The sequence below is a fragment of the Aulonocara sp. 'chitande type north' Nkhata Bay genome, linkage group LG6, assembly GCF_057382095.1.
Source record: "Aulonocara sp. 'chitande type north' Nkhata Bay isolate Kocher_YH1m ecotype deep benthic linkage group LG6, A_spYH_male_GT1.1, whole genome shotgun sequence".
Lineage (NCBI taxonomy): Eukaryota > Metazoa > Chordata > Actinopteri > Cichliformes > Cichlidae > Aulonocara > Aulonocara sp. 'chitande type north' Nkhata Bay.
Window position 1 is genome coordinate 31260121 of NC_141349.1, and position 12197 is coordinate 31272317.

General features: G+C 39.0%; 1 protein-coding gene across 3 annotated transcripts in view; it reads left to right on the forward strand.

Annotated features, from left to right (window-relative positions):
* prkcaa (protein kinase C, alpha, a) overlaps positions 1–12197 on the forward strand; it is a 145241-nt gene extending 133044 nt beyond the window's left edge. For all 3 annotated transcript variants that reach the window (XM_086296305.1, XM_086296304.1, XM_086296302.1), the window contains one exon: positions 6607–12197. In XM_086296305.1, the coding sequence (XP_086152431.1) occupies positions 6607–6771 (165 nt within the window). In that variant the 3' untranslated portion in view covers positions 6772–12197. The remainder of the gene's footprint in view (positions 1–6606) is intronic.

Below are 12197 nucleotides of genomic sequence, written 5' to 3' on the forward strand. Positions count from 1 at the left end.
TTATTCAGGTAAATCCATCACTGAAGAGGAGTACTGTTTACACAACATTGTGATGTCATGGTGTTCTCACTTATTTGCTCTGTCTGTTAATGTGTGCAAAAGTGAGCATTAGGATCTGACTGTGATACAGTCTCACTTTAATACACATTAATACTTGTCATTATCCTTGCCTCTGGTGGAAGATTTACTTTATTGCAACAATTTTTTTTTCCATCAGTAAAAGATTTGATTAAATGCAGTTACTTACTGCACGCTCTTGTATTCTTATATAACTCAGCAGATATTGCATGACCACAACACATTCACACATCAACAACAAGGAGAGTGCGAGCACATATGTACGAGATGTGTTGTTGGCGATCCAATGTGTTGTTTTTGAATATAAACAAGCCCAATGGTGTTACTGAAGAACATAATATATCATCCTGACTGGATCGAATGGTTTATAATGTGCAGTAAAATAGCTGATCTAATGTGACTGCAGTCCATTGTAACCCATTAATGGTGATTGACAGTGGTAGGAATGTCTATTAAGAATTTAAAACACAAGATGGAGAGCCTTACCACTGGAGTAATCTACTACCCACTCAAGAACTCAGTGTCATAAACATAGTGGGAGGAAATCAGTCTTAGAGTTTCGTAACAGCAGATCCAGGCTCAGAACTGTACAGCGTTGTATGTCTCACAGTAAATACCTAATTATTGGCTTGGGACAATTAATAGAACTGTTACATTAAATATAGCCTGAAGTCACTCTGATTTCCAGTGAGCCATGTGAAATTTGATACAGCTTTAACATAATGCTCATTTGTCTTGTTAAACCAAGCTGTAGGCGTAAGCTGCAAATGACATGTGCTTTGTCAACAATTGGTTATTTCAGAGTCAGATCTCAGTGTATAGTTATAAAGAGCACACATTTTGCAGCACATCAATCATGTAGAGCACATATGTTTGCAGATTTCAATATAGACTGCATTTCTTTAAACAGAAAAATATATATAGTAGGTCACTTAGTGCTCTATATGTGTGTGTGCCTGTATCCATTACATATTCATTTTGTAGTTTTCTTCTGTTTCAACCCTCAAGGGCTCCAGTTCTTCTAATAAGGTGAATCCTGACCTCTTCCATGTAGTTTTCTGCTGAGTGTGCTGGGTTTTCCTGAAAATGCTTTGCGTTTGTATGTGCGGGTAAATGTATGTGTGGAGGAAGTGTAAATATAAAAGGTTAAAGGAGATTAAGGACAAACAGAGGTGGAATCATTCCTTGCATTTACGCCTTGTCTCTGCGTTCGTTTGCTGCACAAGCCTGCAAGTTTGTTGCCGCGTAGGGGGTGGTAATCAATATCGTAGGGAGAAAGAAAGGTCTCTGTGAAGTTGAAGGCAGGTAAAAGCATGCAAATGTCCATGCTCTTGGCATAGTGCATGTTTGCATGGATCTAATAGGTGCAGAGAAGTTGGAAAGATGACAGAGGTGGAAAGATAATAATTAACATTTTTGAATGCTCCCTGCAGCCATGTAAAGACACTTATGGTCTATCATGTCCATCTCGCTGTGCCATTTAATACAATGTTGTTTCTGATTTCATACATCTCCTTCTCACAACTTACCAAATATGTTCCTGTCTTTTTAATCCACTCCTCTTCTTTCTTTTCTCCCTGTGCATCTTTCCTTGCTCAATCTCACTTCATCCGCCTTATGACAGCTTCGGAATTGCAATCAATACACTAGCTGCACCCAGCTGGGAGACTTTTACCATCTGTATCTATTGGACCGGGTGTCAGATAGCATGAGGGACATTGTCTGTGCAGTAGAATGATTGTCATGGCAGGCTCACTTAGCGTTGATCCACTGTTCCATTATTGTGCTGAATGCTGTGACCGTTCAACTGTGTACTGCAGGTAGCAGACACACAATTAAATGCCAGCAACATTCAGCTAACTGTGTTGGTATTTGCTATGAAACCAGGCCGATTTCTTCAGAGTACAAGACACTTGATGCCCACACGTTTGACGCCTACTTGTGGATGGCCGATAGTGTTTATGTCAAAAAGAAGTAGGTCAAAGCTGCTGATTGATAGTAAATGAAGGCAAGGATGCAGGGCAAGACAGAGTGGGAGGACTTAGTCACTGCACAGAAGTCTTGGAACATTGGAACGTTGAAGGAAGGGATGTGCATGGCTCATAGGATGCACGCACAGGCACACACACTGAGAAAATGATGGCAATATGGGTGATTTTTGAGTCACTGTGGCTTTGGGAAATAAGAGGCAAACACCGTTGCCTTTTGCTGAGGATATGAGCCTTTCCTCTTGTTTTTTTGTTGTTCATTTTGAAGTTTTATTTATTATGTGTTTTTGATTTGAGGTCAAGAGAAATCAACTCTTTATCATATTTTCTGTAAAATCTTTGAACTTATTGGTTTCCCATCAAACACAGTTTATCTGTCACGGACCAAATTTGTAACTACAACACTGCAATATCTTATAGTCAAAAGACGTATTTAAAGAAATATTTTGGGTTGGGTTTTTACAAGTTGAATTCATTGGAGCACAGCCAGTATGCAGTTTGCAATACAAACTTTTGATTTCATCTCTCTTTTATCTTTCTGCACCAGTAATCACAGGCTTCAGCTGTACTTTGCAATTTAGTCACATTATGGCCTTGTGAGAGCTAAAAAGCAAAGAAATTTCCCTACAGATAAGCTGTTCAGATCCAAAGCACATTTCTGGAAAACCTTTTCTTCCACACTTTGACTGATGTTCTCCCTTAAGTGGTTCGTTGATGTTGACAAACTAGCAACCCAACAAAGAAAACATAATGTTTGGAAGACGATGAGAACAGAGTGCTTCCCAGGCCGCTGGCTTCAGGGAGCTGAAGGTAGAGAAAAAAGAGGAAGAGAGAGTCTTGGCACAACTCTTAATGGAGGCAGGCACTCATTTGTCATCCTAAGTAGCTGAGTGTTCTTTTAATATGCTTGGGCACAGAGGCGTGCACGTCTGTATGTGTGCAGTGAGAGAGGGAGGGAGATTAAAGATGAGAGAAAGTAGGTCAAAAACCCATGTAGGACACTGTGTCACTATGTATGAGAGGATGTATCAGCAGCATCATAGCCTTGGTCTCACCCAATCAAGGTTGGTTGAATCACATAGTAAAAAATAGGAGTTGTAAGACCAGCCTTGTGCTTTTCCAGCAGAGCATGTTTGTGCGCCTAAAAAGTCACAAAAACACTAAGACCATGTTTCCAAGACAGTGGGTCAAAAGATAATCTTCTTTTTTTTTGTTCTTTATTTTCCTATATTCAACATACAGAATATGGTATTTTCTCATCAAAGTCCTTTACTTGGAGTGTGACGATCTGACGCCAGGAGCTAAACTGTTTACTCAGCGCTTGGTGCTGCGAGGGGTAAAAACAACACTAACCACTGTCACAGTGGTTTCTGTTGACAAAAGGGGGGGAAAAAAGCTCACATATGCTTTACGTACACACTGGTTAGAGTATTGCTTGAGAGCAGAAGCCTCATGTCACAAGGAGTTTTGTGACCTAGAAAGGAACATCTTGGTGCTGGAGATTGTCGTTGGAGGTCAGAGTTAAAAATGTGCTGCTTCACTTCAGCGATGGATTGCCAGTGATGGATAGAAGAAGACAAGTGGGCAGCAGAGACGCAGCGGTGGAAGGATGCTAGCGATTACCCATCAGGTGCCCGCTGTGTGCGAAGCAGAAAATTCAGAGGCCCCCCACCACACACGCACACAGAGAGTCACATCTTGATGTGCGTCTTTGCCCTCTATCTACTCTGACAGGGTGGTGATGGCTTAGAGCGAATGTCACCTGTCAGTGACAACAGTCGCAATCAAAAACCTCACACACAAACACACGCCTCTTAGAAACAACAGTGTCTTATGTTTTCATCGTATGTTGTGTTCACATCACCTGGCACGCTCTGTCTAGCCTCCTAAAAAAATAGTAAAGAGAAAATAAAAATAGAAATGTCTGCACCTTCATACTTGTGTGTGTTTACTTGACAAACAAAGACAGGCATACCTTAACACACACACATAAAAACAGAATTTCCTGTATGCACAGTGACAGTGATGTCAATTTAAGCATGCATAGACTTAGGCAGACAGCGTTATCTTGTTTGTGAATGGAATATAGGACAACAGCGAAAAAGGTCAGTTAGTCAAGAGTTTCAAATCCAGGTCACAGTCAGTCGTGGGCTTCAAATGCCCAGATACTAATAATTAAAACTGATTGAAAGGGGCTGAAAACAAGGGGAAGACAGTATATAGTGGCTGGCCAAGCTGAAATTGCTGGTGTTCAGTGGTCATAGCGTTTACAATCCAGAGAAGGGACAGATGCTGTGATGGTGGAGATTGATGTCTGCTAGGCTGTTTTGAAGTGATGGGTGAAGCACAAGTCAGTGCATGCCAAGAGGAGTTTGCTTAGCAGAGGACAAAATCAAGCTTAAGCTGTCACCACTTGACTAAGTAGCTGGATATAAACATATTTTATCTGAAAAGGTTTAGCAGGTTTCATTATTGTGTTATAAATACTCTCCAAACAAACTATTTTTACACACAAATTTACTTACTCATTAAATATTTTCCTTTTATTCAAACAGCCTTTTCAGTTTATTGCATCATTGATTGTTTTTGTATAACAGCAGAATTAAAGGCGCTGTGGTTGCTGTCATCCTTTCTTTCTCTTCATGTTCTGTGTTAGAGTCTCATGGAGTTTGGCAGAGTGTGTTATGCTATCAGTCAGCTGCAGAAGTAATAATTCGTGAATCGAGTATGAACATTTATCAAGTTGTTCACTAAGTTACTAGAGTATGAGCATATGTGTATTTGGGAATTTGTGCATCCACATAGATGAAGTCTGTGTGTGGGTGGACGAGTAAATGAGGATAGAGAAGGATTTTGTTTTCCTTTTTCCTTACTGAGGACAAGGAATAATCAATCTACTTTCATTAAACAAGATAATATTTTAAAATTATTCTAAAAAATTATAAATTTGTCTGATTTCTTTACCGTCTTGCCAACCCCAGCTGGGCTGGTTAAGAGAAACCTGGACACTGAGATTCACCCTTACACCCTTACCTAGGGCTAATTTAGTATGACAATGATTGTGGGAGAAAGCAGGAGTTTCTAAATGAAAACAGGGAGAACAGCCTACTAGGAGCTTTGAACCATGAGCCTGTGGGTTTTGAGGTGCAGTGCTAACCACTGTACCACCCTACGACCCTTGGCTTTCATCATTACCTTTAGGGCAAAATTTTAAACCTGTGCTTGGAGATTGAATTGAACAAACCTTGTAGAGACTTGATCATGACAAATAAAATATTGTTTCGTTTCTGTTTCTTTGCCTTTGATACCATGGCATGCTTGTGTTTGGAAGCCACACTCCTGAACAGACAATTACAGTGGAATATGCATAACTATGAATGGCATACACAGAAACATTACTAGAAAACACTGGACACTGTAAAACAGATTTTGTACATTTATTATAAATTTCGTCTGAAGGAAAAACAAGCAACTCATGTCATATCGCTGTAATTAAATATACTAAATTTATATACATATTTACACTGCACTTCTAAAAACAGTTTTTATTTTTTCCATTCGATGTGAAGAGCAACAAAATTATATGCACACCCAGGTCTGCATACATGCAAGTTCTTCCTTTGCTGAGGAATTCTCTGAAGCATTTCCGCATCTATCGTATGACGTGATCTTACTGAGTGTCCCCTCAACTCACGAGCATGAACACTTTTGACGGCGCCCATTCTATATTGCACCCCACTCATGAATATAGTAATTAACCCCTCTGTGACCTTGTTGCACCTCGATGATGTTGTCATTCTTGTTGAAGGAATAACTTTCTTCTTCTGTAACATACTTAGCTGAAGCCAAAACAAGGGCTTTGCATTGCAGCAGGTTTTCAGAGTTTTTGGAAATGGAGTGTGGCTTATCCTGGAGGTCCTGACACGATTTCCTCTCGTAGAATCAGTTCACAGTTTGTTTGTTTGAAACTGCGTTGCTGTTTCACAGCTGTGCCGATGTTGGTTCGGTATTCAGATGGGTGCGTTGTGATTCAGGTGAGCAAGATGTGGAGCATGTAATCTACATTGGGGGGGTGTCAGGTGTGAGATCTCGTCCATATCTATGCAGGTCAGAGGCAGAATGAAGAAAGGTTTTGATTAGTCGGCAGGTTAAAGCAGGAGTATTTATAGTTGTTGCCTGTTGCACATTGTCAAAATACCCAGGCTAGTGCAATGTTATTCTGCGATATGAATGGCGAAGACAATAGTAGTGACTAATGATGTTAGACAACGACTATGATGAGTGTGTCCTGTGCTTTGGGCGCATTGGTGCAAAATTACCAAGTAGTTAAAAACAAATCCTGCTGAATGCAGTGGCTGCTGCCTACAAAAAATTGCTGTGTACTTGCCTTTTAAAGAGATGCAGTGTGCACACTCCTGCCTGAGCTCCACAATTTCTTCTCTGCCCTGTAGAGTCGATCTACTTGCACTTTTCAAATCATTTTCCACACCTAACGTCTAAACTGCTCCCTCTTCTCTGCTTTCTCTTTGTTTTTTTACAGTGCGGCAAAGGAGCAGAGAACTTTGACAAGTTCTTCACACGCACCCAGCCCCAGCTCACACCGCCAGATGAGCTGGTTATTGCCAACATTGACCAGGCCGAGTTCGCAGGGTTCTCTTTCATCAACCCCCAGTTTGTACACCCGTCGCTCAACAACAGCGAATGAGAAGGATGGGAAAACCTCTGTGAGGAACCTTTCTGCTCATCGCTACCCATTTAAACCAACCACCCACCTAACATCTGACTACCATTCAATCCTAATGTGTTGGTGTTATTCCTAAGCAGGATTCTAGGGCATGCACATTTTGCCAGTATATATTTTGAATTGGAGAGGCTGTATTTGTCTACAATTTAAGAAATGTATTTCTCTGCGTATAAATCTCAATGGATTGAAGTTATATTCTACAGAAATAATTGGCAGGTTGTAAATTGTATCTACTTGGATAATCACAGTATGGATATTATGTGATAATCTGAGAAACACTCGTTAGGCAGTGTAGATGCTATAGCCAAATATGAAGGAGAGGCGGTGCAGGCGTTTAAACAGCACCTTGTTGCTCAATGTTTCCTGTATAATGTTTACAGTTTTTCTCTCCTTTGATTTCATGGTGGTGGTGTAAAATGAAATGTTTTTACAAATTGATTCTAGGCAGTCTCAACTTCCAGTGTGTGTGTGTAGCAAGCCAACTGAAGGATTAACGGTGAGGTTCTAAAACATATGCAGCCTGTAAACTATCAAAGTGTTGCGTCATTTTGGCAACAAGTTCACTTGGCTTTACTGTTATCAGCCACTTTGACCTGATTGTGACAAAAAATAATAGTGTAAGCTCCCAATCCCTTGTCCTTATTAAGCTTCAGCTTGTATACTTTCCTTGTGAATGATTTTGTGGACAGTATGCGGACACACAAGTTTAACAGTGGCAGTCTTATTAACCTACCTTGAAATCAAACCGTTTACAGTTTGTCATAGTCTAACACTTTTTAGAGTTAATCACTGTTTTGTCCCATGCTACACCCACAGAGCCTCACATTGGTCTTAAATGTTGTAACAGAGACTGTAAAGAAATTTTCAGTTGCTGAACACATGACATTTTGTATCAGTGTGCATTAACCATAAAATGTTTTATTGAATATGGTGTCATCAGCTTAAAAGCTGATAAAACACTGAAGTTCGATACAGAAATTTGATATCAAATTTGAAATCCTTTCCCGTTGCGTTGCTGTAATGAGAACAAACTTGTCTTGCATTTGGAGCCATTATTAGTTAAATCAGTTTTTGTTTTGGGGGTTTTGTTTTTACTGTTTTTACAGATTTGATCTCACTCTCATACCGTATTTTTCCATTATAGCAGAATAATATTTTAATGTACTTAAAACTGGTGTGTATCTCATCTGTAAATAATTGCAAGTTCTTTAAAAAGAAAAGAAAGTATAGCAAGTTACAGTTTTATACCAACACCTGAATGTGCTTTTATTACATCAGTTAGATAAGCCAATATTTGTATGTTAAAAGCCCAGTACAGATCAGCACTGTAACAGTTTCTTTAACAGAGTCCACATTTAGAAAGTTGTGAAACATTTGTTCTACTCTTTGTCTGAATTATATAAAATTCTTCTTTTAAAAAAATAATAATTTTTGAGCGATTTTGACTGCAAATATTGTGTGTTGATTGGATACACGTCTGGCTGTTGACCGTCCCTTCGTATCTGCATGCTGTTGGTAGGCATCATTCATGCACGTGATACATTACGGTAAATGCTGCATGCTAAAAAAGTACGAAACTCCAAAGAATAACAATGTCACAGTAATCAAAATCATGGTTTACAGTAAGTACAGATCCACTTTAATGTTTTTACTGGTTTCTTAAAGAATGGTGACCGTGATTAGCTTAACTACATGCTGGCTAAAAAAAATCCTACTGATAGCACTTCACTCTTAATGGAACAAGTTGTCAAAATGTTAGTAGTAATGTCTCAAACTGCTCCTGCTTGCTCTGATTCTGTATGTGCTGTTTAGTACAAACTGTATTTTTCTTTTTTTTTTCTTTTTTTACAAAAATGCACTATTTCCATCTCAATTCGCCCACACAGCTCCAAACAAACCCACATTCAGCTTGTTTGTAGGTCTTGCCTTGTGAGTGTTAAACAGTCAAAAGATTAGATAGTAAAAACAACGCGCTCCTTTCTCCTCTCTTACACCTTTTCCTTTACCTCAATCGAAAATGTCATGAAGTCAGGAAAAAAGGTTAAGGATAATCTGTAGGGACTTAGAGAAACAACAGTGGTGCTAGGAGAATGTGACCTCCACTAGCAGTTCATCTTAGAGAGACCACATCTGAAGTATGTAGGCTGTATAAATGTGGATCAACCAGTAAAAGGTGTTACTTCATTACCAAGGTTGGATTTGTTCAATCCTACGAGTTTAACATATTGCTGAAATTTCAAAACACATAATTGTATTAGGAGGTTTATGGACAACACAGCAATGATTTGCAAGTGGTCTGCATCCCTTAGCAGCAATGTTGATTGTTAGCTTTCGAGATTTCTTTAGTAAAGGATTCTCTAGTGTATGATATGCCAAAGTAGAAAAGAAAGGAAGCAAGGAGGCACTGAAAAACCTTTCCTTTGCAGTCAGAGAATTCGACCATCTGTTATCGTGGTTGCTGTTTAAATAACTGGTCAAAAGACAATTTCACCAAAAACCAGATTTAAGGTGGGCCGTTACACATCCCTGCAGATTATTATCACTGCTTAACTGAGAAAACTAGTCAGCTGTCTCAGTCATTCAGTGCAGATAGATTGGTGATTGTGAAAACAAGCTACAAGATCAACAGTGATTTGCCAAAAGAATGCAGATCACAGGATTTGAATGCTATCGAATAGACATTTATTATAGCATAAATGTAAATACATCTAGTAATAGCAGATAGACTTAAATTGCTTTTTAAATTCTTTCATGAGACCTAGTCGCTGTCACAGGGCTTAGATCAGTGCTGTCTTCTGTAGAAGCTTGATATACTGCATATATATTGTATAGATATATATATGCACGCGTATACACTCTATGTCCCCGTGCTCCTTTTGCCTTTACCTAAGAGAATTTGGAACACAGAGTCCAGATCTTTGGTGAGTTTTGGCTTAGACACTCTGATAATTGGTAGATCAGTGGGGGGACCACACGCTCTCTAGTGTCTCATGAATGTTTATTATAATCTTAATGTTGTGTTGTTGTTGCTTTTTTTCCCTTTTTGGTTGTTTCTTTTTTTTTTTTGCTCTCATTTTTTTGTTGTCAGTTTTATTTCTCTAGCATCTGCACAATTCAGGAATGTTTCAAAGGATATATCTCAGTATCATACTGCAAAGCTTATATCTAACTGACATAGATAGGATGGATATTGTTTGAATGTAATTGAACTTAATATTTTGTCAGTATTTTTGTCCGATCTCTCCTAGTTTGTTTCCCATCTTATACGGACATTTGCATGTGCCAAACCTGGAAAACACCGGAATTTGAAAATTGCAGCGTCGCACTAGCTGCGGTCACCAAAACAACTTTGTTTGGCAGCTTCTAAAGGCATACGCTGCTGTACAGTCAGTTGGCCACATTACAGTAGCATGCTAACACGAGTATACAGTGCACATTGTGTCAGTACACTTAACAATGCCAGTCGGTTTGATAATCAACTTATCCTGCACGTTGTTCCCTTTGGGCAGAACATTTCATTTGGTAGAGCATTTGATATTCACAGTGAATTTCAGAGAAATGAGAGAAAATATTCCTTGTACATACTCAGAGTTTGCTCAGCAGCAGTCTTGCCCTTGTCTAAACCTAACTTGCACCTCTGTATGTGACAAGTGCTGACTTAATAGCCTAGCTTCATCCCTTTAATAGAATCTCTGTTGACTTGCTGTGTTTTCAAAATGTCAAGTCACAGTCGGTGTGGGCATAAAGATTATTCCTCCCTTGTGTGCCTTTCCCAGCTTGTACACCTATACTGTACATATTCTTTTTACTCTTTGTCTACCGTGTTCTAACCTGAAGTCTCTTTTCCATTTTTACTTCATATCACAACTCAGCGTCTCAGATCTTAATGTTAAATGTGTTTTCAAACTAGGTAATTAATAAAAATAATAATAATAATTCACACGAATGTAATTTTAAAGGTTTTTTTTGTCACTGTCACAATAACCTTTAACTGTCTAAAGATTTTAAACTGGATTCATTCTTGCGTGTCTCCTACCTTTACCTCCCTGTGCCTATTTATGACTGTACAACATGGCGAATTAATTAATATTCTGTTTCAAAAATATCAAAAGATTACGCTTGTTGATGGATGAGTGAAGAATGAACAGGTGATGAATTGGGTTAAGTCGAAATGAATGACAGGAGAGATGATAATTGCTCGTTTTGAAGAACAACCCCCGTGCCTCATCATATTGAACCGTCCCTCCTTTGTCCTCTCTGAATCAATCTGTAGTTCCTTCCTCAGTGCCTGGGCCATGTAAATCCATTCCTCATTGATAGTGTCCCCCACCTTTTAGATCCTAGGGTAGTGGTTATTGTCTCACTTTGTGAGTCTGCACGTGTCATCAAGACTAAATGTGGTCCTGGGGACACCTACTCTAGTGGGAACTGCCACAAAAGCAGGTGAACACAGTAACATCACAACTTTACAGGTGTGTAGTTGGGATCAAACGCAGTTGTGGTCTAAACCATAAGTTCCCAAAAAAAGATTAGAAGTAGGGGGGCAAGAGGCCCAGTGGCCCTGTCTGTTATCACGCCCCTATCAGTCTTTTGTATTGTATATGTATTTGTAAATCATCATACGAAGAGTCATATTTGGTGCATAAACTCACTACTTTCCTCTATGGGGCTAGTCCTACAACTCCTTGGTGCTGCAGCTGGTTTGATCCCATCACAAGTTGGTCTCTAGTTTCTAGTTCACGCAATTCACTCAACAGACACGACATCAGCCCAAGACTTTTCAGTTCTCTCTGGGTTTGACTAATGCACCGCAGGAAAGAAATTAGCCAAAAGTATTTGTTCTTTTACATTTTTTACATGTCCTCAACTTTTTTAAATTTAGTTAGGGTTAGGTTTAAAGCTATGGTCATACAGCTGTTTCAAGATTTTATTTTAATTTATAGATTTTAATTAGTACTTCTGTCAGTCCTTTTCTGTGGATGAATCTGGTATGACGTCTTCTTTGTAGTTAGTCATCACTCTGCTGTTTCCTGCTCGATTTGAATTAAGAGAGTTTTAAGTAAACTATCCTCTTGGCCAATCAGAGCATAAGATCATGTGCAAGAATGCCTTATATCTTAATCCACAGTGTAACCAGTTCTCCCACTTTCCTCTGTTCAGTTATAATCTCTGCACCCCTGTCCTGTACATAAATGACTTAAATTAGATATCTACATAGACTGTAAAAGAAAGAACATATTGTATTTTGCAAATGGTGTATGTTTGTTTTTTTTTTTCCCTTGTCAGCCTGAAACCTTTAAAATGAGTCTGAGCTACTTACCTTGTAATTGATTGTGTCATTTGTACCTAATGTATGATAATGCAAATAAAAAAAGAAAAATGAGGTC